Consider the following 27,621-nt stretch of genomic DNA (forward strand, 5'->3'; position numbering starts at 1 on the left):
AAATGGGGGGCGTTTTTTTATGTTTTTGTATCTCTTGTGGTAATGCAGGAGTATAGCCTTCAATGTGGGACAGTCCCATGAGTTGCGGGATGGGTTATTGCCCCACTACTAAAGAATGTGGTACATACAGCGCACCAGATATGCTCAAGAGCCTTATAAAACGGACAAAAAAAAAGAAAGATGCTACTTTGTATTGGTTAATGGAAGGAATGACCATGTCTTATTGGCTCATGTCATTGTACTGGGGGCTGAGATGATTAAACTCAATTAAATGTTAGTCTTTTGTGATACATAGCTCAGTGATTTAGTGAGCAGAAGCAGACGAGCATTTTGAAATTTCATGAGGGCATAAAGCAGAGTTTTCAGCCATACCAAGTGCAATATCAGTTGCATTGCTCTGCTTTTTTATTAATGTTAATTTTTTTTTTATGGATGAGATAAGGCTCACTTAAGCAGTTTGCTTTACAATACTTCTGCAGCGCTAAGGCAGTGTTTAAATGAGATGTTTCACAGATAGTGAACATGCATGCTTGTTTCTTGCAGAGTATGCTGGATGCCACTTTATCTGATCGAGAGTCCAGTTTCCAGCTGGCACCTGGGACATTCATGTTTTTGCACTGGCTGGTTGGCATGGTGTATGTCTTCTACTTTGCCTCATTTGTGCTTCTTCTGCGTGAGGTTCTTCGTCCCGGCCTGCTGTGGTTTCTGCGAAACCTCAATGACCCAGACTTCAATCCAATACAAGAGGTAGGGGTCATGTAATGGTTTTATTTTGGAAATTGAATTGGATGCACGTGTCACTGTGGTTTAGTGACATGGCTACCAGCTGCCTTTTATGGCATCATGGGCCATACAAGGCAGCTGGGCCATCCTCATCAAATATAAGCCATGGCAGCTGCACTGTGACAAAAATGAAATGTAAAAAAGCTACTACATTTTTTTATATTGTTACAAGAGGTCTACACTGTGCTATAGTGACAGCTGCACAAAAGTCTACAACCAATATTAATTAAGGGGGGATGCTGTGCTATAGTGATAGCTGCATAGGAGTCTATAACAAACATTAATTAAGGGGGGACGCGCGCTTTGAAAATAAAAAAAAATGCGAAAAAATCTATTTTTTTGAAAACTGCATATTCGGGTAGTATGTCTTATAAACCATCTGTTCTGTAAATATCAATGTCTAATTCATTGCAAAAGTACGTCAAATAAATTATATAACAAGCCGTGGCCGCCGGCGAGTGGCCAGCGAGCACTGAAAATACCCCAACTTCGCATATTTCAATTTCCCAACCATGCGGCCCGGCGCCGCCATCTTGTTCTTGTTTTGCTCGTGAATTCTTGCTTTTTTTTTTTCACCACCCGCGGCAGCAGCAGCGGCATGGCTGAGGCGGGAATCACTCACGATTGCGTGCCTCTTGAAGTTTTGAAGTCTCTCATGGTTCGCATGCCAAGCCACCATTGGAAGAAGCGCGCACTTCTCGAAGGAGTTGGTGATCACGCGGCTCCTATTGGCTGCTGCACGTGATGACGCATTTGTTCCTCCAGCTCGCCGTCTGCTCCGGCGCTTGCAAGGCGGCGTGCTTTGTGTGTCGCGGTTGCCATCATCCCGCTCGGTTCTCACACATGCTCTTCAATCTTTCACCGTCTTGATGAGACAATATTCTGACGTCTTTACGAGACGATCTTTCGCTGTGTTCATGGGAGACCAATTGTTGCACTCTCGGTCCCGGTGGGCAAAACAAAGTTCGGAACTCTGTATGCGTTCAGGTCAAGAAAGCGTCAGCTGAAGCTCGTACGCATGGCGTGGCTCGTTCACGTGGCTACGCTCGGCGACAATCGCATCGATGATTCCAGCGGTATAGCTTCTGCTTCGTCTCTGCAAGACAACGATTGCACTGACGCTTATCGCAACGTCGAGATGGCTACACCATTGGCGCAAGACCCCGTAGTCACAAGTGAGGTTGGTGTTTCGTGCTTAAGTGCGCCTGATGCGCCGCACTCACTAAGCGCAGTGATTACGGCCCCAAACAGTGCGACCGCGTTGTTGATTGTGCATTTGCAGACACGTTTTCAGACGTGCGAGGAGTTAGCCGCGGAGGATAGCAAACCTGCGGCTGTGCAACGAAACCTCGGCGCTATGCCGGCGACCAAGAGGAAGTTTCAGGTGATGCCTGAATTTGAGGATGCTATCGCTAGAAGACAAAAAACACGTCAGAATCATTCCACCCTGTTTTATGGTCCTTGATGCCCAAGAAACAGCATGCATCATTGATAGCTGTGGATACAGCACTGCATGAGGCAGTTTTGAGATACAACGCCGGCTGCTACAGGGCCACCCAAGAGTTTTAGTCATCGGTAGGGCTCACACCTGGCCACGGAACCTGCTGCAGAGAAAGACACTCTCCATCCGAAAAAGGCTCGAAAATAAATGCAACACAAGCAGGAAAAGTGGCAATTAAAGAGAGTCCTTAAGAAGACATCTAGCTACTATGCAGGGTCATTTTAGACCACAATATGTGTTCAAACCTCAAAGTTTTTCTCAGAATGGCCCCGCCGCGGTGGTCTAGTGGCTAAGGTACTCGGCTGCTGACCCGAATCCCGGCTGCGGCGGCTGCATTTCCGACCGAGGCGGAAATGTTGTAGGCTCGTGTGCTCAGAATTGGGTGCACGTTAAAGAACCCACGTGGTCGAAATATCTGGAGCCCTCCACTACGGCGTCTCTCATAATCATATGGTGGTTTTGGGACGTTAAACCCCACATATCAATCGTTTTCTCAGAATGACTTTTTTGGCCTGTGAGGCTGTTTAGTCTGGTGTTATCTCTGCAACTGTTCATCTGATTTCTATTAGATTTGTTTTATTATGGACCTTAATAAATAGCGCATCCACTGACAGAGCCGCTTCTTGAATTTATTGTGTTGTAATCTGTGATAATTAAAATTTCATTGATAACAGCTCAATGGCAAACACTAAATTCAGTGCTCTGATAAAAATTTTCAGCAAGGGAATTAAAAAAAGTGCTCTGTTCTAGTGTAAAGCACCCACACAGCAATCATCACAGTCAATTTCATGGTGCGAGCACATTTACTAAATTCACCAGAGTCTGACTAAGAAACCTATGTGGACTATCCTGATGAATGGCTGTAACTTGGGAACCAGTGAACCTAAATGCATGAATTTTCATGGTTATCGAAATGTCTTTATTATTAGTCTACCCTGAAAATTTCATTAGATATCTCAACTAACAAAAAAGTTGCCCTTCTATGGTAGCCTCTTGAGCCACAAGAATTTTTCTCAGCATTGCTGAAGTAGCGGAATAACAGCTGTTTTTATGACGGACAACCACAGTTGCCTCTTGTTTTTCACTTTCCTTCACTGCTCTCACCTCAACCAGTTTCTTCTTTATTATGCTGGTAAATGTATATTTTAGAACGCCATTTCTAAAATACACTTTTACCAGCATAATAAGGAAGAAACTGGCTGAGGTGAGAGCAGTGAAGGAAAGTGCAAAATGAAAGGTGGCTGTCATTGTTTGCCATAACAACGGCTGCAATTCTGCTACTTTAGCAGTTATGAGAATAATTCTTTTGACTAAATATTTGTTGTAGACTCATATGCAGCTGTGACTATACCACAGTGTAGACCACTTGTAACAATACAGAAAAAAATCTGCAGAAAAAAAGGTAATTGATCATCTCTGTATCTGTACTGCCATAAAAATAAGGCTGCCATGCATACCTTTGTAGTTACTGGTGCAAATTTTTTATATGTGCTAAAGCATAGAAATCGTAGAGCATACGGCATACATTGTGAGAAACAATATGTGTACTGATATCTTATGAGCACCTCAAGCATTATGTATTCTTTAAGTATAGTAGTTGCAGAAAAGCACTGAATTGCACACCAGTCCGAAGCATTGTTCTTTATTCTGTATATGCTTCACAACAGCGCCCAAATAAGGGAGTTTGTGTTTGCAATGTTGCATGAGGACAAGCATTGGTGGCCATGGATGAGGCACTTCAAAACAAGTGATCTTGACTGGTTCGGAAAAAAAGAAAAGTGTCCAACTACTGTAGTATCCTTCAAGTGATCTCAAGTAGCAAGAAATGGACCACCCAGCGGTCTCCTCCCTCCAAAATCTTGGAGCCAAAAGGAAGCTACTCTTGGCCTTTCTAAGAAAAAAAAAAGTGGGAGAAAAAAGAAAATTTCTTCTGGTAGTGTATTGGAAGTACAGTTGAACCCCTTTATAAGAGACATGCACCAAGCAGCAATGCTTGACCTTTGGATGAGATGTCTTTGTAAGCAGGGTATCACGTCTGCATTTTTTTATCCATCCCTATTTCAATGTAGGCACTGCTGTCTGTAATACCCAATTGTCTGTTACATTAGTGTATCTTGTAAAGGGGTTTGAGTGTTGTAACAGGTACTTTCATTGCAATCAAGTACCTTCAATGAGGTCAGTGCTCATACAAGTCTTGGGTTTAAGTAGCCAGCCAATTTCTATATCAGCTCACGTTCTTGACACTGCCATATACTCCATGAAACAGCAGGAGTGTTGTTTAACAACACAGCCTTAAAAGACTTAATTTAGTCAATAATTTATTGCGACAAAAGTTCTCAATTTCATGTTGGATCTTGCTTGAATCATGTGGAGTGTTGGAAAACAGAAAATGTTCGAAAATACTGTCACGGGGTCATGACGTGGCCGAAGACAGGAGACTTTATGTTGGGATTTAATTGTTTATTTGGGCAAACCTGTGCCCGGTAAACGGAAAGTTCGATTACAGTAGCAGTCTTGCACAGATAGCAGTTTACGGAGCTTCGGCCGTCGATCAACTACTGACAAGCGACGAAGCGCGTCGGCATTTATACTCTTGCCATCGAATGTTCTAGCGTTATCGCTGGCGGTGGCGTAGGTTCCAGAATAATCTGTACAGTTCGCAGAGTGGGCGTGATCTTATCAAAATGATCTACTACAGTCCGGAAGCTTCTCGAAAACTGCAGGCGCGGTTTGCGCTGAGAATTGTGTAGTGTTTTCGGACGATAACAAAACTTGGGAAATGGAACGTGGCAATACTGATGCAAAATGGATAATGTTGCACCCATTAAGAAAATTGTAATTTTATTTCTACTTTCTTTATACGATATTTACTCACATAATTTGCACCCTCGCATAATTTGCTCACCCCTGTACTGTGGAAAAAAAAAATATTTTCTCGGTTGTTTTACGCTCCCCGACTCATCTAAGCCAGCTTCCCAGCACATGCATGAAGAGACTTTGGATGTTGAGATGCTTTGGCCGGGAACCTTCCTAGTTGAGCAGGCGAGTGCAGAAATGCATTAAATGGGCTGCGAATGCGAAGTCCCTTCTTCCGAGGACCTGCCCCGAACTACGGTCACTTGAATACCGTCCTCGAACACCCAAACCAGTTGACAGGTTGTCAAAGCTGCCTAAGAATTTGCCTCGTCTAAATCTCCCCTTTTCTACCACCATGAGAATGCACGCTCACGACACGGGGTGGGCTGTTTTCAGCATCGAAGTTGTGCGAGCGCTTGTAACACCAATTGTTGCCCTCGTTCTCTGCATCCGTGCTGCAATGCATGCATGATTGAGTTGGGAAGTTTAGGTTTCGCCATCCGTCCGTTGCGTTTTAACTGTTCCCTTGCAATGAGCTACAAGAATTATATACCGTGGAGCCCCTTTATAAGAGGCATGCTCCGAGCAGCAATTCTTGTTTTTTATATGAGATGTCTCTTATAAGCAGGGAAGCCCACATGCATTTTCTTATCAGCCCGTATGTTACTGTAGGCACACTGAGGTCTCTCAAACCCATGTGTTTGTTATATGACTGACCCTTATAAAGGGGTTCGACTGTATGTAGCAAAATTCAAACTGACTATTATAAAGTTTGCTGAAAGAAACGGGAACCGTGCCGTTGCCAAGCACTTCAGCGTGAAGAGTGGCATTCAGTATGGGAGAAAGCTGAAAATTGTGCACTTGCTAATGCAAGTGCCATTGAAAAAGAGCTTATGAATTGCGTGCGAAAGCTTAGATCCTCTGGTATCACGTGTCGTGGGATCTGGTTTCTCCCAACATTGTTGAGAAGAGCTTTAAGAAAATGGAGCATTCGAACACGTTTGACGGAAATGAGGGCGACGCAGTTTGGAAGAGTGGTGGCAACTGCTGCGATGATTCCCAATCAGACCACTTAACCAGTGATTCTGACTCGACCGCGCATGTCTGGATCTGGCTGGTTAAAGTACCGGCTAATCCTGTTAATTCCCTTTCGGACCTCAGCCGGTGGTTCTGACTAGACTGGGAATGTCTGGATCTGGCTGGTTAAAGTATCGGCTAATTAAGGTAAATGAACAAGTTCACCTTGTTTGTGTTTCAATTCATTTCTTTTTTTTTATGAATATGCCTCACTCATTAGGACTATATACTAATGCTCATTATTTCAGATTGGTTTGGGAAATCTCTGCATAATTTGCACACTCCCTATTCAGAGCTTCTAAAATCGCAAGAAAAAAAAAAGTGCAAATTTTGCAGATAATGATGGTGTGGAGTTTCAAGACAAAGCTTGTTTTCTTTGTAGCCTCCAGTAGGTTTCAATGCTGCATTTATCAGACTCGGTGGACAGCAGAAATTTGGTTCTGTGAACAGTGCATTTAGTGTTGCACCATTCTAGATTATGTGCAGTGTTTTTCTTGTAAACGTAGGTAGTGGAATGGGTGTAACATGCTCGCTCGCCCTGATTGTGTACCCCGATGTGGTGGAGCTGCATTTGTTGTACGGCTATGCTTGCCGTATGCCTGCTGTGAGAAGGACTGCTAGTGCAACATTTTTTTAAAATCTTTTGTTGTTGAAATTAACTCTTTTTAGCTGTCCTATCAGTGTTTCACCAGATCTTGAGGCTTCTTTCATTTTAAAAACTTATTGGCTTCTGTGGTTTGCATAAGAGGTTGTACTTCAACATACAAAGCTTTCATATAATGAATGTTTCTGTCCATTTTACAAACTTTGTTATTCAGTTCAGATCTGTTCTTTAGGATATTTTATTTATGTGGGAAAGCTGCAGAAAGTCGCAGTGTTTAATTTATCTTTGCATTTAAAGGGCCCTACAGCCCTTCTCCTAGCAAATGCTAATGGCTTCATTCCAGAATCTTGTTGCCTTTTGACTCAACTGCTGCAAAACTTCTTAGAATCTGTAAAGTACTGGCAGAGTTACAGAAATCTGCTGCATGCTTGAAGTGCTTTCTCTCTTCTTTTTTACCAGTGAGTGCATTTCATGACCTTGAGCGCTTTTGAAATTTTTTTCTTTAGATGCGCGACTTGTTTTCAGTGCAATAGCGAGCATTTGCACAAACACATGGCAGCATCCCGCAGTGGCCACGGTAGCTATGCAGCTCGCAATGCTCAAATTAGCCAACGACCAAGGACTACAGTTATATGGCACAATAATTTTGAGTATATGGCATCAATTGTAGAGATAAGACAGAGCGATTTATAGCTTACTTTGATGATTATAAATTCCGGGTTGCGTGCTGTACTATTGGCCACGAAATCGAGCTGAGTCGCCGCCTGGTGGCAACTGGCCGAAGAAGTGAAGTGTGGATTGCTCCGTGCTCGAACTAGCCACGTCGTGTTTCTATGTGCGCATATGTCAAGCACGTTTTCAAAGTGTGGTTTGTCCAATCAAGTCAGCGCGAGTGTAACTGTTTTTACGTATGCTTGTAACGACATACGAAAGCATTTGGTCTTACTCGGCTGCTAATGCATTGTAATAAAATCGGCGAGCGCAACTTTCCAGAGTGCTGTTTATTTTCGTCGTACCCTCCATTCACCAGCATAATTTCAGAGTGGGTACAGCTTTCTGTTTCAAGTACATTGCAAAATGCTGTTGGCATCCTCCCAAACATGAGGACTATAAAATGGTGTGTGAAAGCAGTGTCCTTTAGCAACTCGATTGTAAAAAAAAAAAAAGAAAAAAAAAGAAAAAAAAAAACCTGGCTCTTGGTCATGCATTTGTGCGCTGTTTGTAGGTGTACAACTATGGCATTAGTTTATCGATCATGCGAAGAGCCTTAGTTGGGTTTATCTGGTCGTGGTACCACTACACAGAAATATTACTGTCACATAAACTGTGACAGATCGGTACTTACACTGTAATTAAAACTGAGTTACTGTGTGCAACCATGTGCTTAGATTTAAGAATGCTTTAAAGTTCTGAGACATTAAAAGTTGATTCAGACAGCATGCGTTATATATATTGTCATAAACTTTTACTGAAAATTCCATCTTTTTTACATTTTCTTCAGCGTTTGTGTGGCATTGTTACTGCACGACGAAAGGCAGTGGTCATTTTTTGTCTGAACCAAAAATACATGCTTGTCGCATTAACCAGGCCTTTGTTGTAGCACCGCCATGCACGTAATACACCGATGAAAGCTTTCTGCTGAACCTTTATATAAGATTTTTACTGGTGCCAGAACGTGTGTGTACACTTGGTAAACGTAGTGTAGCGCAAAGCGTCGTCAGCCGCTAAGCTTTCTTGACTAGACTTATCGACTTCCCCACATTTCATGGTGAACAAAATGAGAGAAAAAAAAATCATGCGTATAAGGTGCGAATGGTGGTACTGAACTGATCGCACAGATATGTGGGCTTTCTACAATCTTTTTTTCTCTTTTTTATTGTATGCAGATGACAAAGATGTAAATAAGTAGTTTAGTCTTGCTACAGCAGTGCGTAGCAGGCGGAACACAAGCTAACCGTGTACAAACAACACAGCAAAGGCATGATTTAGTGCAAAAGTGTGAAGAGAGTCGCCCAGGGTGAGTAACTCTATGAAAGGCAGAATGGGCTTTACTTGCGGGTAATGGTAACATTGCATAGGCGTCGTGCGCGGATTCAGTAGAGAAGAGCGTAAATATTAACAGTAAACTGTAGTCAGCACATTTTATCTGCCGACAATCGGCTCGGACATCACGCAACAAAGCAAACGCCGCTGCGTGTATTTCTATACGTGCTGCCGACCGCCTATCCACACTTGTGCGGGGACAGTGCCGCCACCTATAGCCCGATCTCGCCGCGAATAGTGTTTGGCTCGCGTCTTCTCAGGAGTCTTGAATGCTGATAGGTAACATTTTCTAACCATGCTGAAAAAGTGTCGAAGGACCCGTTTAAATGCAGTTAAATTTAGTGGTTTAGCCTTAAAAAGGTTCAGCGATTTCATGCAATTTCATTGGAAGTGAGTGAATTTTCAGTGCTTTGCTCATAATAAAACTTTCGTGTCTGCATTTTCAAAAGTGTGACACACCAAAATATATGGCCTGGCCAATTTCTTTTCAGGATTCCTTTAAGGATGAATGTGTGATTTGTTACCTACAATGTGCTGTGTTTGACCTACACAGATGATCCACCTGCCAATTCTGCAACATGTCCGTCGCTTCTTGGTGTCGCTGGTGATTTTCGGTACTACAGTGCTCCTCATGGTGTGGGTGCCAGTGCGGCTTATCCAGTGTCTGTTGCCAGGATTCCTCCCATACCATGTCTTGATTTCAAGGTAAATATTTCGAGAAGTCAGTCCGGTGTGTTGATTTTTGTTTGTGATGTCTAGCTTTATTTTCCACCGCAAGCAAAAGTGCAGTATGCTGATAGCAAACCTAATTTGTATTTGGCAAGCATGGAACACAATACCCAAACACAGCACCTGAGTTCAGCATCTGCAGTGCAAATAAGAGCATGTGTTGTTACTTCATTTTGAATTCCTGTTATACCATGTGTAGTCGTGTTACGGCCACAGGATTTTTTTTACCCAAGTGAGATTCAGGGTGAAAATGGTGCCATTACACGAAGAAAGACAACTTTTTTCATCATAAATAATTTGAAGGTACCTACTTTTATTGAAGTATAGCACTCACTCGTACTGGGAGAAAAACAAAACTTTTTTACTTTTGTGCATTTTCAAGAAAATAATCTTCACTCTCATCTTGTTTTTTTTTTACCGAAGTCATGTCTTCTGTCTCAGATGAGGTTGTCCTTCATCCCTTGAAACTTTTTGAATATGTTCATTGTTTTATCGCGTTTTATTGATGTTGTGTAACTACAGTAAACACTTGTGAGAGAGAATATAGCCGCTCCATGGAGAGATGCTCTTTTCGCACAGTCTTTGTGCGTTGAGAATGCGGCACATAGAAGGGTATTCTAGCTGACCACTGATATCTTTCAAGGTAGCACGCCTGCCAGTTATCGTGGGTAAGCCCTTAGAATCGGTTCATAGTTGCTGTTCAAGAAGAACCCCCCCTCCCTCCTCCTCTTTGTGTCCCTTCATGCTCGTTAAAGATGGGCTGTGTGTTCCCTTTCTGCTTGAGCATATACTAGATGGCCAGTCTAACACATAGGGGGATCTATTTGCGTGCACCCTCCGAGCTGTGGAGATGGGCCGGCTCATTCGATCTATGCTTGAGCTGAGTTCATTGCTCCTGCTCACGCACGTTTACCCGCGGGTAGGACATAAGCTGCATGGGGGCATGTTACCAACTTGGGTTTTAACGGAACCTGAAAAACATTGACGCCGACACTGACAGCAAGAACCAGTCGAGTGTGTCAATATTAGTGGTATTGCAATAAAACAGGTAAGCACTACACGTCACTTAAATGTTTCTCATGTGTATTTTCTACAGTTTGCAATTTTTCGTGACAAGATCGGACCTTGATGTGCCTTCATATATTCTTCATCTCTGCTTAGTCTCGAGAACTTCTGGTGTAACTAAACAGAGCCGATTCCTTGTTTGTGCATCCGTTACACTAAGTTTCAACATTGCCATTGAAATTTGATGATTAATGTCTCAAATTATGCACATTTTTTTTATTTACAAAAAGTCGTTATGTCAGCAACTGGGAGACCCTACAACTTACCCATGTAAATCACTGCCCTCTGATCGATTATAAAAAGTTGATAAGTTTTTGCTAATCAGGCTCTCAAAGGTAAATCTATATTTGGCAAGGTATTTCCATCTTGACACCACATTCGTGTGCTAAAATGACAGCATCTTTATTTAAACATGTGCATTGTCTAAAAAAATTTCTTTAACGCCGATGGTCTTTTTTTCGGATACTTAAATGCAGAAATTTTGGTCTGTCTTTCTGTCTGTCTGTCTGTCACACGATTCAGCCACCCGACCAAAGTTTAAGCACTTGTGGAATGCCCAGCCATCTTGAACTAGTGGATGCGTTCATTTTAATTAACATTGTCGATAAAAAAGGGAATATTACACATATCTGGTGTGCAACATGTAAATATTATGTGGTGTGTTCCTTTACTAGACAATAAAAAAAATGTAATTCTAAAGACCCTAGTGTTTCTTAGGTTGCGCTGAAAATGCGACGCTATACACAGAAGAGGGCTGGCAGAAGGCTGGCGTCTTCGATAACATTTGCAGTGGAGCACATTTATTTTTGCTACTGTCTCTAAACAGATACTATAGAGGTGTGAAATTCAGATACTACATGATATTCAAAGAATGCACAGTAATAAACATACAAAATAAATGAAGTGGAAAGTGCAAAGCATACAGGTAAAAGATAGAACTAAGGAAGTGAACACAAAATGCAACAGAATTAAATAGCAAAGTACAGTGGAGACCACTTGTAACGTAATCGCTTATAGTGCAGAACTCGTTACAATGCGGTCTTTTTTGACTCCCGTTTACCTGCCCATAGAGTGTATACCGCTTATTGTGCAGTCCCCACCCAAGATGAGAGACCGGTTATAATGCAGTTGCTGGTAAATAATTGCAACAGATGTCATAGTGAGTGGGCTTCTATAGCGAGGTGCATTGAGTGCGCGTTGGGGAACGAGCAACGAGGTCATTACGCGGGAGGAGTGAACGCGTTGTGAATGAAGGTCAGAGGGGAAAAAAAAAAGAAAAGGGACCGTGGCACGCTGCACGGGTAGCACGGGCTCACTGAGTAAGGGAGGAGGGTGGTTGCCTCAGCGAAGGATAAGCCTTTGCACCGTCGTCAACGCGGCTTAATCTATTAGCATTGCTATTGTGGCTCCGGCCGCCCATGACTCATCATGGCATGTGCGATTCCGCCCTTGTCAACTGCGCTTAACTGTTTCTTTTGGAAAAAGCATCATCATTATCGTGCTTGCTATAGACATAATGTTTGCTACTTCATCCGTAAATTTAAAGCCTTTTACGGCTTTGACGCGAGCTCTCTCCTTAGCTGCCAGTGCGCTGTCTTTCTTAAGCTTGGCGAGTTTTTGCTGTGGATCTTCTGGCCGTGAACGCCAACTTCGTATTGTCACGTAAGAGTGAGGGTAGCCCGAAGACAGGAGACCGGGAGGCTTGTAGAAATAGAAGGAGATCCGTTTATTTGACGGACTTGCGCCCACTAAAGGAAAGCAGACACATCGGCTTAGCGGGTGGCGAACAGCGTGTTCGGCGGCCGTCGGGGAACAGAATGTCCCACTGGATTGCAAGGCGCATTCACCATTCGAGATACAGTCGCCGTAGCATCTGGCTCTATCTCGTTATCAAAGAATGGTCGACGTGCGGGCCACGATCTTCGCAGATGAATCGCGGTGCGTCCTGGACCACGATAAGGCCGCGTGCCGGCGGTATCGGCATGCGCAACACTATCCGCAATACGCTTCGCGGCACTGCTCCCCTCCTCAACGTAAGCATCGACCCGATGCTTTGTTTAAAACAAAACTAAAACAAAAGGACAGCCTGTGCGAAGGTAAATGGTAAATAAGCACGAATCACGCACACATAAACAAAACAAGAAATGCAAACAGGGAGCGTCCTTTAGCGTGCATGATAGGGCTTCAAACGGGCGACGTGTACCACTTCTTGTCGTGCGCGGCGTCGTTGGGATGAGCTAGCCCCATCAGGGATCACTTCATAGTCCACTTCACCCACTTGACGGATGACTTTCTATTGGCCGAAATAACGGCGCATGGGTTTTTCGCTTAAGGGGGGAGGTGGCATTGAAAAAAAACTTTTTTATTTGTTGACCTACAGCAATGAAATTTGGCATGCACACTTGCAAGTGTCTAGAATAGGGAAATATGCAGTTTTATCATGATAACTTCAGTAGTTCTCAAGTTACATAATGCTACACGATCCAATTACATGGTCTGCTCGTGGAAAGCCTAGCACTGCAACAAAACATGCCAGGAAGCTGTGAATGGTGTTGATCTTTACTCAAAAGAAAGCTACAGGGTATGGCACTCTCAGAATTTTTTAATAAGTTCTCTTTTTTTTCTAGAGATCATCATGGCTGCCGACACACATTGTGAGAAACAATGGCACGAACAAATCATCGTCTAGAAAAATAACAGGGCCACAAAACAGAAATTGAAGATTGCTGTACCCACAAGCAGTGTTCAGGGATTCAGGAAAAAAAAACAGAATCAAAATCGTTCCAGTCATTCCCGTGCTACTCTTTCCACGAGCAATGCACAATGTCCAAAACACACTTGTGAGAAAAAGCCTGTCGAAGTTTTCGACAGGCTTTTTTCAATGAACTTTTTTGTTTCTCGTTGCATATTGCTGAAAATTGGCACAGACACTAAGAATAGCCTCACAGTGCTTCCATAAAAATTTTGAAGCGATACCACAAATACTTTACGAGAAACAAATTATCTCTTCATTGAACCATGTGGAGGGGCTGAGTATAATGTCAAAAAAAAAAAAAAAAAAACAGTATTGAGAAAGCTGCGTTTAAAGTTTCAACTTTTCTTTACGTCTCTAAGACACCTAAAAATTGTGATCTCAGGTTTGTCTTGTGATATTTGACTTCTTTTCATGATTTACTCCTTTTCATGATTTACAAAGGACAAGTATGGATTTCAAACCAAGTTCTTTGTATGAAGGAGTGGTGTGATAGGTATGACAGAAAAGATTGTAATTGAATAAAACCATATACTGAAATTATAACACATACTTTTTTGTGCTGAAGTTGTAATTAGCGTAATTAAGTACTTGATTACAAATATTCACTGAACTTTTTTTTATTTGGAGAGAGGTTTATTGCATCAGAAAAATGGATCACACCATGACGGCTTATGCCTTCTTTCTAAATAACAAAGTTATGGGCAAAAGACTGGTGGCACGGGAATTTCTAGCAGTATAATTAATGACACGAAACGGGCATATAAAAATTCGTGCCCCTGATTGACACATGCTCTTTCGCCGCTCTAGCCGTGAAACGCATCATCATACAGCCGGTCGCGGAAACGCTAATCTACAGCAATTCATTAACCTCGGAACATTCATAGACGATCGTGGCAATATCAAGCACGGCTCCAAGCACGTCTGAATCGCATCACTAAAGCTTACTGACAGCACTCCATATGACCGTGGGGTGCGCGGCCGCGTGGACAGTGCAGCCGGCGCGTAATGCACTTGCCGGCGGCGTTCGATGACGATGCGCGAAATGTGTAACTACGAAGACAAAAAATCGGCACGCACTGCACTTGGCATCGCATTTTCGAATGACGACGCGCGAAACTGCTAGCCGCTGTTTCGAGCGATCCTTGGCAGCGAGGGGGGGGGGGAAGGGGGGGTGAGCTTGACTGTGTTGTCCGCTGCCGATGCGTAAAATACCCGTACGAGATTCAGAGGAGCTAGCGAGTAATGTGGTACATTCCTTGCGAAGAAGCACATCGCCGAGAGTGCGCTTGCGCGTCGTTCATGCCCGCAGTCTCGCTGTCAGCAGAGTTAGGCCTAAAGCCGACTCCGTTGATGCGCCGCACTCGTAGACCGCCGCGCGCCCGCTCGTAGTAATCTGATCGTGCATCTGGTGCGGCCACTCGTAGTAATCAGATCGTGCCGCCGCTTACAGCTTCGTTGCTTGCGAAGAAGCACGTCACCACGAATGCGCTAGCGCGTCGTTCCTGCCCGCAGTCTCGCTGTCGGCGGAGTTACGGCTAAAGACGACTTTGATGACGCGCGGCGCTCGTAGACCGCGCTCCCGCTCGTAGTAACCTGATCGCGCATCCGCTTACTGCTCGTAACTAAAGCATAGTTATATCTTAAGTGATTATTAAGCCGTGAACACGTCACGAAGTGGCGATTTTCGAGAGCCATGTCCTCGCGACGCACAAGCAGCAGACGACGATCTCCCGGAGCGAGCATCCGGCCAATGGCGAGGCGAGCTGAGGCCACATGGCGGCCACCGCCAATCAAGGGCCTCAAAACGACCTTCAAACATTTGCTTTTTGCTCGCTTGTTGTTAAAGGGAGGAGCCAGCTGAGGCGGGAAAATTAAACACTGAGAAATGCTCTTTCCGATGAGCCCAAGAAGCCGGCTCCCGGCCCAAGCATAGCGAAGCTATAATTTTTTGAAAATCGCCATTTTCTCGCCATTTCCAGAAAAAGTTTTGCTACCTAGGTGGGTGAAACGAATTTTCCGAAGCACTTCTGCGCGGTTTTCAGTGTAGATATTTTGGAACCAGATAGAAAAAGGGTTCCAGAAACTGAAAACTTGAGTTTCAAAAAATCGATTTTTTTGCCATTTTTCGTGATCCCAAAGCCGCCCCCCTTAATCCGCGGCGGCGAACGGGCGTCCAAACCCAGACTCTGTCACCTGGCCTGTATGTTAAATCGCGTCTCCGCAGGTTGTAGCGTCTTGCGTCGTTTCGCTGCTGGTCTTTTATGCGCAGACGAGCAAGCTGCTGGGCTTCTTCTGCGCGCTGAAGGTAGGCGACCACGTCTAGGTTGTTTTCATCGGTGACATTAGGCAGCATGGCGTCCAAGGTAGTAACGGCATCCCTCCCGTGGACGAGATTAAATGGTGTCATTTTAGTGGTCTCCTGCACCGCGGTGTTGTAGGCGAAGACCACGTAAGGCAGAATTAAGTCTCAGGTCTTGTGTTCTGTGTGCACGTACATAGCGAGCATATCGGCAATGGTCTTGTTCAAGCGTTCCGTGAGACCGTTTGTCTGCGGATGGTACGCAGTTGTTCTTCGGTGATCTGTATGACTGTAATGTAAGATTGCCTGAGTAAGATCAGCCGTAAATGCTGTTCCCCTGTCTGTTATTAGTACCTCAGGTGCGCCATGACAGAGGAGAATGGATTCGACAAAAAATTTGGCAACTTCTACGGCTGTGCCGTTTGGAAGGGCCTTAGCTTCAGCGTATCGGGTAAGGTAATCAGGGGCCACTATGATCCACTTGTTACCGGATGTTGACGTGGGGAAAGGTCCAAGCAGGTCCATACCAATCTGTTGGAATGGTCACGATGGGGGTTCAATTGGCCTGAGAAATCCAGCTGGTTTTGTTGGAGGTCTCTTTCGGCGCTGACATTCACGGCAACTCTTGACGTATCCCGCCGGATACCCAAAGGTCGGATACCTAATGCGAGGGGTGAAGGAGTCACTTTTCGCCGGCCTCATAAGGAACCCTCCTAAGACAGTCGCCGAATTTACTGAAGAAGCGCACACCATAGAAAGGACTCTGGACGCCCGGACTCGGCAATACAACCGCCCGTTTCAGCTCAGCTCGCTCTACTCGGAACCGATTCGAGGTGGGCTTACCACCAACGATCTGCGGGAAGCTATTCGAGAAGTGGTTAAAGAAGAACTACGTCAATTGCTACTTCCTACCCCCCAGCCCCCCCAAGCAGCATCTCTCTTGGACATAGTGCGTGATGAAGTCCAGCAGGCGCTTGGCTCTTCATCAGCGACGACTGGAACAGAGGCCGAAGCAATGACTTACGCCACTGCAGTGAACATAGGCCACCCCGACGAAACGAGCCCAGTCCTCGACGGAACGCTGCAGCCCCAAGTAGCCATCCGCCCTTCCCCGCCCACCCTACATAATAGAGACGCCCGAGCCAAAGAAAATGCGACACCTGGAGAACTCCAGAGGACCATCCCCTATGCTTTCACTGCGGTGAGGCCGGCCACATTCTTCGACACTGCCCCTACAGGCGGATGGCACTGCATGGCTTCTCATCTCGGGCACAACGGCCACGCCCTGGACAACGACCTCCGGCAATCGAAGACTACTTGCGCCATACAGAGTACTTGTCCAGCCGTTCTCCATCACCGCCATCCCCACGCTTCACGTCACCAAACCGCAACAACAACGAACGAAGAAGGTCCCCAAGCCCCCGTAGGGGAAACTAAAACCAGCAACCTTTGGAGATGAGGTTGCTTCAAGAGGAAAAGCGGAAGACCCTCCACCGACGACCATATATGACGACAGCACATCATATACGACGACGACAACACACAACAACCCAAGCTGCGAGACGAAGCAAAACGAAGCAACAAGAGGAAGCCGTGACCCGAACCCAAAACCAACGCGCAACTCCAGCCCACGTGCCACAGATTTTGAAGTATCTATCGACGGCCACCCGGTAACTGCCTTGATTGACACCGGGGCTGACTACTCGGTCATCAGCGGGCCATTGACAGCACAACTGAAGAAGGTCAAGACGGCTTGGGACGGCCCGCAGATCCGCACAGCGGGAGGCCACCTCCTCACCCCATCGGGGCGATGTACTGCAAGGGTGACATCTGATGGTCAGGCATACCTTGCGATTTTCTTGGTGCATCCTGGACCACGATAAGGCCGCGTGCCAGCGGTATCGGCATGCGCAACACTATCCGCAATACGCTTCGCGGCAGTATCATGCATGCTGTTTTTAGGTCGTTGCTCGAGTGCAGTCTTTTCGATGCCGGATCTGCATATCTTGGACAAACTTCCCGCGATAACATACTAACATACATACCCGCGATAACATACGCGATAACAACTAATTGGCTTTAGTTGCGTTTCGTTAGTGGTTGTGTGCAATCTAAGTTGCCGTTTAGTATCAACGAAGCTCTTTGCGGTGGCTGCACATGACGGGCAGGGGTACACATTGTTAATGAAAATGAAGACGGCACGTGTGGAGCTTGAATGGTGGTTCGTGATTAGATTGTAATGTCTTAAAGTCGGGTGCGCGCCGGTGAATTTGAAGGATTGGAGTATTTCAGAGCAGGAAATTGCGGGCTTGATTCAACTTTCTGCGTAATGCGCATAATCGAGGCGGTCTGAGAGGCAGTTGGTAAATTTCCGCGATGGTTCTTTCTCTTGTTAGACCCTTCCTCCCCCCCCCTCATTTTTCGTGTTCATTTCGTTGGCAACGCATGTCTTTGAACGCAAAATTTTTAACACGATAGCATTAACGAGCTTGTTTTGCAGAAATTTCGGCGTCAGTGTTGTTGGTTGTGAGCAAAGAATCATTTTGTCCGTGACCGAAAAATTGAGAAAGATTCAAATAAAATAAAAATTTCGAGCTCTGAATGTGGATCGAACCCAGGCCGTTTGCGTGGCAAGCAGATGTTACACACAGCCACACGTCTGCTTGAAATACAGTAAAGATAACTCCTTCTGCTTGGAAATGTAGTGAAAGTAATCATGCTTTACAAACACACGTGTCCTGTATACATGCTTCACAATCAACATGAAATGCTGCAATAGAAGCATACATTGCCATCGGCATCACAACGTGATTATCTCAATGACTTCATGGTTTAAAGCTAATCACCCACTACAGGGGGCACACATGTTGCTGCGCCTATTCGCTTAATGGGAAAAGTGGGTCTTTGAGACCGAAAATTGCTAAAAAATACGATTTTTTGAAAATGCTATATTTGGATTCTCCCACTATCGCTGCATAACCTCGCGATTTTCACGCGCCCTAGATTGGTAATTTAGCCATAAGAGTAGTTTATGCGATGTTAGTGAGCTGAATTTTTGGCGATGGACGCGTGAAAACGGGGTTTTTCAGCGCCGCGGTGTTGCTGTTCTACGCTTGCTACAGCAGCCGTCTTGGTCGCATTCAAAAGAGCTGCCCTTTTTCTTTCATATCCCGCCGCGCTTGTTTGTGTCCACTCAGTATGCACGCCGTGAATCCACATAAAAAAAAAAAGCCTCGTCTCGTGAGCCTGTTGGTGCGGTGAGCACATGTGAGTAAATTGCGCCTTCCGATTCGCCGGGCCTCCCGAGCCGTCTGCTGCGTGCGGCAGCGCAGCGCACGTGAACCAGGGAGTGTATGTCACTTTGTACTCGTCGGCTTCCTGAACTTGCGTGAGCTAGCGAGAAATTAGAGCAAGCATCTCTGTATAGTCTTTATGTTCGACGGTAAACTGGTACGGCGCTGAACGAGCTCGACGAATCCGCCAGGACAGTGCGGTAGGCCTACGCTCTCGACTGTGTTTTCCCGAGCTGTCTGCTGCGTGCAGCAGTAGAGCGCACGTGAAACGGCGAGTGTATCTTGCTCACATGTCATTGTTCTCATCAGCTTCCTGAACCCGCACTAGCTAGCGAGAAATTGGAGCAAGCGTTTCTCAAGTCTGTGCATTCAGGCACGCCGCTGAACCAGCCCGACGAAGCGCGCCGCAGCCACCGGGCCAGTGCGTTAGGCCTACGCTCTCGGCCACGTTTTGAACCTGGCTTGAACCTTTCATCATGCCGAAACCGTATCGCAAGTTCACAAGTTTGGAAAAAAGTGCAAGAAATCGACGGCAAAAAGAGATGATGGCGCTGGTATATCCGATGTGCACCTAGTACAGGACGGCGTGCGAAACACGATTCGTCAGATGAAACGCCGACATCTCCGCCTGTTTCCCCGGCCGCCTCGGATGACGTCGGCGATAGGCAGCGCATAAGGAAAGACACAAACTTTTTGACGAGCTCCGATTGCGCGAAACAGCAGAAAGTGAGTGCTGATAAGATCAGCAGCTTATCGGCAACTTCGGCGAGCGAGCGCAAGCTGCGAACGCTCGCGGCAGTGCGGGAGGACTCGGACCCGTCGGCGGCTACCTACGGGATCGTAGACTTATCCGCGATAAACAAGCTTCTTGAAAGAACGACTAAATGCCGGACATGCAGTGGGACCATTTCTATTAAAAAAGGTGAGCATTAATATGGACTTGCGATGAAGCTGATTTTAGATTGCCGCAAGTGTGGACTTGTTGACAGTGAGTGGAGCTCTGGGAGGGTACCCAGTCAGGCTAAATGCGTTGCATTTGAAGTCAATATCCGAAGTCGATATCAGGAATGAAAGAAGCCTCCACACGTGTCCTTAAAGAACTTCAGCTAGAGCAAACTTTATGAGCGAGCGACGGGCAGAAGAGAAGGATTCTCGTTGGATCATGAGTGCCGAGCGAAAGCGTTCAGCATCTTTCAGGTTCCTGCAACAAGTGAAGTGGCGGCAACTACAAAAGTGTGACAAAGACTACTGCCCTTGTGCTTTCTGAGGCATTTACATGCATAGAGAAGCATTTCTGTTTTTGTAGAATTCCTTGAATATACAGAGCTTTGTTTTTTGCCATTTTCTCAGTTTGTTTTTTGGCCACCTTTCATTCTTTTGACAAGTGCTTCACAGCTTTGGTACACTGGAATTTGATAATTTTTGTCTTGATGAGAAGCTGGATGCTTAGTGAGTGCAAAAAAGGGCCATTTGCAACTATAGGACACCATAAATTTTTAGAAAAAATAAAATACAAAAATTATTATTCCTTGATAATGGAAGGATGAACTTCTAAACTTCATAACTTTTGTTGTAGGAAAGCTAGAGCTATGAAACTTGCTTTTTGCACTCCTTGCTAATTTTAGAATGCAATGACATTTAATTCAGCAAGATCTGTACAGCCAATTTACTGAAAATATGATCAAAGAAACTTTTAATTGATTAATTAAAAACAAAATGTTAAAAGGTACATAAAATCTGAGTTCATATTTGACATCTGCTAATGTAAATACACCATATCTTAAGTTTTTATCACCTTAGCTTAAGTAATAAGATGCCTGATGGCTAAGTGCCTCTTCCTCCCTTAAAGCCACGTAGTGGGTGCAAAGCAAGTTGGAAAAGATATCGTGCAATAAGTGTTTAATGTACGCACGAGAGACAGGATGTTGCTATCGCGTTCAACTCATAAAAGCGAAGCTTAAGAATCCCCAAAATTTTTTTCAATGTTAGGAAATTTAAAATGTTGTAAGCACCACGCATCACATGCTTCGATTCTTGGACACACGAGGCTGCTTGCTCAACACGTTTTGCACAATTGTGGCAATTGAAAAAGGTTGTTTTGTTTATAGTGCGGTACCGCTTATAGTGCAAATATTCAAGACTCCTGTGACATACGACTGTGAGCAGTCTGCATTGTAAGATGCAAAAATACAAGAAGAAGTTGAAGAAAAACACAAAGAGAATGTGAATTTCAAGCAGCAAGTTTGTCGAGGTGATAACCTAGTTTTAGAAGAATATACAACAAAAAGGAATGAATGAAACAAATATAATCAGTGGTGCTAATTAACTACTGGAATTATTTTTTAAAGAAAGAAAGTGAGTCTTGTGTTAACCACACTATTACTAGTTAGGCTATTCCAATCAACAAAGTATTTTTAGGGAAGAAAGAGTATTTAAATTATCATTCCGTGGAAATAAAGGAGTCATCGTGAAAGGATGTCATTGCCTGGTTGTGTAACCATTGGAATAAGCGATAATATCAGCGGCGTCTATTGTAATGTCCTTCAACTATTTCGTAGAATAATTTCAGTCAAGCAAATTCTACCTATACAGTAGACTCTCAAGAAGCGGAATCTGAAGGGGCCAGGAAAATATGTTCCATTTAACAGAAGTTTTGTTTACTGAGGGATGAACAGGAGTGCAGCACACAGGTACGAAACCAATAGGATCAAAGACATTTGTTCTATTTAAACAGCAATTCTGTTTAACTTTCCGCTTAACTGATTTGCGTTTATTGAAAGTCTGCTGTATAATGACCTATATAGCATTGAATCACTGTCTGTAGACCAATTACTCATTGCCTTTAGGTATTATGAGAAATAGTTATTTTGCCATTGCCTGTCATTCACGACACATTTCTACGTGGTAGTGCCTCTACCAAAGTGATCATCTTTAACAATGCACAGCACACTGCCTGTTAAATGAACAATACTATACACTGTCTAAATGGGAAACGCTTAACCCCTTAACTGCTCTTTTTATTTAGGATTTCTGGACAAAAATTGCCTATTTTTTGTATTGCTGATTTTGATTCTGATTGTACTAAAAAGTAGCTGTTGATGCTCAAAAATTATTTTCACCCCATACTTAGTCAGATCAACAGAATAAAGTTTATTTCTGAACAATACATTGGAAATGATTTACCTGGTGCTAATAAAACTAAAAACGTTATAAACAAAACAGTTAAAGACGCAACATTTTTCTTCACTTGTGTAGGCTAAGCTTCCTTGGGGTATTTCACTCGGGAAGCTTCGGGGCTCTGTGGAAAATTTCAAAATGCTGAATAACACGAGGCGGCTTCACTGGTGGGCACTGTATTCAAGCTGTCTTCATCATCACCGGAGGAGTTACTCATTCATCGTCATCACTGTCTTCACTTCCGGACACAAGAAAGCTAGATTCTGTACTCGAATCATCATCACTCGAAGAAGATGATGAAAACTAATAGCTTAGTTTTCGCCTTCACGGGCCAGCTATGCATGGGTTGCCGCCACTGCATGCCGTCTTTTTATACAAATACTACGCTCCTGCTGCAAGAGAAAACTGAATCCTCAGGCAAATGCTGCTTGAACACTAGAGGGGAGTACGTATTCCGCTAGGATGAGTTCTACTCGTCCAAAGCAGTTTGGTGACAGTTTGGGCAGGATGAGCAAATCGTCCAAAGTAGTTAAGGGGTTGAAGGCACCAACAACCATTTCTTTTGTGGTGCCTTTTTTTAGAGTGTAGGAAATCCTACCCATCAGTGAGTCTCATCCTTGAATGGTTAAACGGAAAAACGGCGCGATACATTTGTAATCGGAGTTTTTCTATCTGCAGCGAATATGAAGTCGCATGCTCACATGCTGCAAACTGAGCATGCAGGCGGTTCGTGTTCGAACACGGTGGTTCACTGCGCATGTGTACACTCCGTGTCACGGCTCGATTTGGTCCACAGGCAGCCGCGACGGCAGCACAGCTTTTCACCATGCCTTTATCTTTTACATCTTCGACAGCACAAAGTTTAGCGGGGCTGGATAATAATATACATACTCTAATTTTGAGGACTGGCGTGCACGACAGTATCAGGCTTCGCGACTTTGTTCAGCAAAGTGATCGACTCCGTATTTCAAATCCAGCTTGAAGGCTCTTCCGCTATGCTGTGCAACAAAATGGTTTTTGATAGTTTCAAGCATGATTTAAAAACAGAAATCTTAGTCACAACGGCAAAAGAATGCTGGAATATGTCACTATATTTTATGCTTTTTTCATTTCTACTGTGATATAGTTAGGTCTGGCCACTTCTCGGTCCCTTTAAACAGAACTGCTGGTTGATTGATGATTGATTGATTGATATGTGGGGTTTAACGTCCCAAAACCACCATATGATTATGAGAGACTGCGTAGTGGAGGGCTCCGGAAATTTAGACCATCTGGGGTTCTTTAACGTGCACAGAACTGCTGGTTAAACGGAACAACTGGATGTAATATAATTGGTTTCATGCTTGTATTCTGTTACACCCCTGTTCATTTCTCAGTAAACGGAACTCCTGTAACACATTTTCTTGGTTTCTTCAGGTTCCATTTAACGAGGGTCTACTCTACTGGTGTACAGAGGATTGTTGAATTAACTAAAAGCTCAAGGTTTGGTGCTATTTATTAGCAATCACTGATCGCAACTGGCAAAAACAAATTGTGCACAAATGTTGTGCTTGAAGGGGATATTCACTCGAATTGTGCATTGTTTGTCTTTTTGCAGTGAAAGTCCATCTCAAGAGATCTCGTTGGAGCTGATCCTGCTGCAGGTTGTATTGCCCACGCTCTTGGAGCAGGGCCATATGAAACAGTGGCTGAAGGCCTTGGTGCGTGCATGGTGTGTGGGTGTGGCCTGCCTCCTTGATCTGCATTCCTACTTGCTTGGAGATGCTGCTGACACCCAGACTGAGCAGGTATTAACGCTGCTTTTTTGAGGGCTTGCTCTGTAACATAAGTAAAAGGGACATGGGTTTCGCAAAAAAACTTTTTCTTTAATTATAATGGGCACATTAAACTTTCCACTGATTATGCAATCAGATTTTTTTCCTCTTTGTCATTATGATTGACATTATGAAGTTTTGTCAGCAAGAATCATTTCTCAGGTACGTTTCTCAATATTCACAGAGTGTAACTTGTGGGAATGGAGGCTAGCCCGCTGCCTTTGCGCGGGCTTTGCCGCCTTTTCTGCCGTTCTCATGTCCTGACATGTCTGCCCTCCTTTGCTGTCTTCCGTGCTGGGAGAGCGGAGTGACGTTTAACCCCCTCACCTGGTAACGTGTGTTGATTGTGGCGCCGCGCGCGGAGTCTCCCGAGAGGTTTTCGTGCGCTGTGTCGGGAGCAGGGCAGACAGATACTCTCCAGGACTGCAGACGGTGAGCCACGCAATCCTTTCTGTCCGTCGACCCCTGTCGCTCGGGGCTCGTCGAACTTCGCTGACGGCGCCGCGCACCCGAGGCGAGCGCTCACCTTTTGTTGCCCCACTGCGTACGCACGGCTGAAGGGCGGTACGGTGTCCTAGTGCGTGGCCTAGCTACACGGACCCGTCTCCTTCCGAAGCCAACTCGAGCGCCTTTGCCCTCACTTGAGCAACTGGGCCTTGGTCTCGGTGTCTCCGTGGATCACCTTTACCGTGGAGACGTGCTTGTGGCACCCTGTGTAGTACTTTTATGCCCGTGGCGTGGATAAGTCTATTTGCTTTCCCGCCGCGCCTTTGCAACGGGCTGTACTGAGTTTGGTGTTGCCACAATAAAGTGTTGCGACTTTGAGCAGTATTGTGTTCTCGCCACGGCTATGGTTAACGCGTGCCCTGCGGCTCGCTAAGACCGGACCCACGCTGGTGGCCGTACTCCTTCGGGATACGTGTACACCACACTGGCGCCCAACGCGGTACCAAAAGCTCTAGCTTTTGACTGCTCTCGGGCTCGTCGCAACATGGCTGCTTTGCGGGACTGTTGTCCGCTGTTCCTGTTAGCGGATGCCGCGTTGCACAAGGAGGCCATCGCCTCTATTGACGGGAACCCTTCGGCACCCGTCTGTGTCGGCACCCCCTATTGCGGTGACGAGACGAGGCGCCTAGCCGCTTCCTTTGGAGATGGCGCGTCGTTTTGGAATGGGCCTCTTGTCCTACCAGAACGGTACGCACAAGCGCCTCTGACTGCTAATGCGCCCTTCGGCATGCATGGCAGTTCATCGGCAGAGCACTCGCAGTCGGTTCCCTGCGAAATTGACGGGGCGCATGCCTTGGCCCTCGCCGGCTTTTGCCAGCCACCAGCCGTGCAACTGACACTTCGAATTCACGCTGAGCAGGCGCCTGAATTGTCGATGGTAGCCGCACCAAGTGCGCCTTTGGTTCGACCACAGGCCAATCCCACAAGGAGCCTATTTTGCTCTGGGAATGGTGCGCAGGGTGGTGGTCTGTTTGAAACCGCCCCACTGATCGAGCTGGGCGACTGCTCACCTTCGCTCGACCGCGCCGCTAACGCACCAACTGCTTCCTACGAAGCCGGTGTGATTACGCAGACGTTGCTGCAAAACGCCGTGCAGATGATCTAAGCACTCTCGGGAGCTGTGCAAACGCTTTCGGCTGGTCTGAAAAGCGGTCACCTCGCTGTTATGTTGCCTTTGCCAACCTACAGCGAATACGGTGATCAGCTCACCGCCCGAGATTACCTCGACTCTTTGTCACGTTATCAGAGAGCGATGGGTTTGGATGATAAGGTGGTGCTCGAACGTGTTGTTCCAGCTGCACTGACTGACACGGTGGTGAGATGGTATCGGCTTACCGGTTACCGTGCAGCAAACCTCGAGGAGTTTCGTGCGGTCTTTTTGCGTGAATTCCTACCCGCTGACTACGAAAGTAGGATGCGGCGAGAGCTCGAGCTCCGTACACAAGCTCCTGACGAGTCTTTACAGGAGTGTGTACGTGCGATGGATGAACTTATTTCTATCGCTGAGCCCCGAGCCTCGAACGAGAAGCGCGGCGAACGGGTGATACGGCAGGCACATCTGACTTTTTCGGCATACCTGCGCGGTGGCCGCTTTCGTGACTTGGAGGAGTTGGCCGCCGAGGCGAAGCGAATCCAAGGCGACATTCTCGCCGCGCGTGCCTATCGCCTGCCGCCGCCAGCCAGCGATGCCCTTGAGCAGTGCTGCACTTGGAGAGAGGCCATGACCCTTCCCCAACGGCAACAGCCTCTCGGCGCCGCCTTTGCGGCTGCAACCGCCTCCGCGTGGGAGTTGAGCAATCGTGCTCTTGACCCCTTTACGCATGCAAGGAGGGCAGCCTGCGCTGCTCTACCTAAAACCTCCATACTGGGACGCTTTCTGACCCAACGTAATGTGGGAGGTGCGGCTCGCAGAAACGTATCCTGCGATAACGTAGCGAGCCGATCACAACAGCTCGAGGCTGCTCCGTCTGGGAATACAGACCGTGATGGAGTGCGCTGTTACTGCTGCCATGAACGAGGGCACATAGCAAGAGAATGCCCGTTTCCCTGCCTCCTGCAAGGCAGGGAAACGGGCTTCCGGGTCGTTCGTGAATGCACGAGCGACCCAACCTTTGCTTCTTCTCTCTGCATGCAGGGCAAGCACTTTTCATGCTGATACGCTCCCGCCGTCCATTCCGGTCACCATTGCCGGCCGTGAATTTTCGGCTTTGCTGGACACGGGCGCTAGCGCCTCGTTGTTCAGCGAACAGGTGTTGTCCCACTTGCAGAAGCACTCAGTGCGCTTAAAGGACAGCCAAACGACATTCACCCTTGCGAAAGGCGTGGCCCATTCGGCAGGCGCTGCAAGGTTGACTGTGCGATAGGGAGATCGAATGAGACGCTGCCGTTTTGTTTATCTTCCAGGGCTCAATGTTCCAGTGATTCTCGGTCGGGACTTTCTCCTTAAAACCGGTATCGTTGTGAACATTGTGAATGGAGGCTATCGTGATGGCCCATTTTGCCTACTCAAGCTGTTCATCAGCCCGCCGGCGCTTATCGTCGCCTTTGCGGCAGAAGCGTCGGAAATGTGCCCTGCGCAGAGTTCGGGGCCAAGCCCCCGCTCAACGCATTTGCCCTCTCACAGTCCCCTTCGGGAACGAGAGGCGCGGCACGAACCGTGTCGTGCACCAACTCCGGGGTCGTACCCTGGCGTTCCGCGCTCGTCGGCTCGAAACCCCTGTGTGGATCGACCAACACGACACGAAGAGGCACTACATCCTTCGGTCGCCTGCGCGACTCAGTTGGATGAAGCACAAAAGGCTCGTCTGTCGACACTGTTACGTCAGTACGACGAGCTCTTCACCGATCAACCTGGCTGCATCGATTTAGTCAGCCATGTAATCGAAGCTGGTGACGCGCTTTCTTTGAAGTGTAACCCCAGACCCGTCAGTCTCGCCAAAAGGCAGATTATCGATGGGTTGCTAGATGACATGCTTGCGGCTGGCATTATTCGCCGCTCGTCTAGCTCCTGGGCGTCTCCAATAGTGCTGGTGCCTAAGAAAGATGGCAGTCATTGCCTTTGCGTCGACTATCGCCGTCTGAATGGAGTGAGTCGTAAGGATGCCTATCCGCTCCCCAC

The 27,621-nt window shown here is 46.1% G+C and overlaps 1 protein-coding gene across 2 annotated transcripts in view; it reads left to right on the forward strand.

Annotated features, from left to right (window-relative positions):
- LOC119176577 (E3 ubiquitin-protein ligase MARCHF6) overlaps positions 1–27,621 on the forward strand; it is a 145,544-nt gene that overhangs the window by 79,549 nt on the left and 38,374 nt on the right. For both annotated transcript variants that reach the window (XM_075877902.1, XM_037427936.2), the window contains exons 13-15: positions 544–747; positions 9,418–9,569; positions 23,780–23,969. In XM_075877902.1, the coding sequence (XP_075734017.1) occupies positions 544–747; positions 9,418–9,569; positions 23,780–23,969 (546 nt within the window). The remainder of the gene's footprint in view (positions 1–543; positions 748–9,417; positions 9,570–23,779; positions 23,970–27,621) is intronic.

This window comes from Rhipicephalus microplus, chromosome X (assembly GCF_043290135.1).
Source record: "Rhipicephalus microplus isolate Deutch F79 chromosome X, USDA_Rmic, whole genome shotgun sequence".
Taxonomy (NCBI): domain Eukaryota; kingdom Metazoa; phylum Arthropoda; class Arachnida; order Ixodida; family Ixodidae; genus Rhipicephalus; species Rhipicephalus microplus.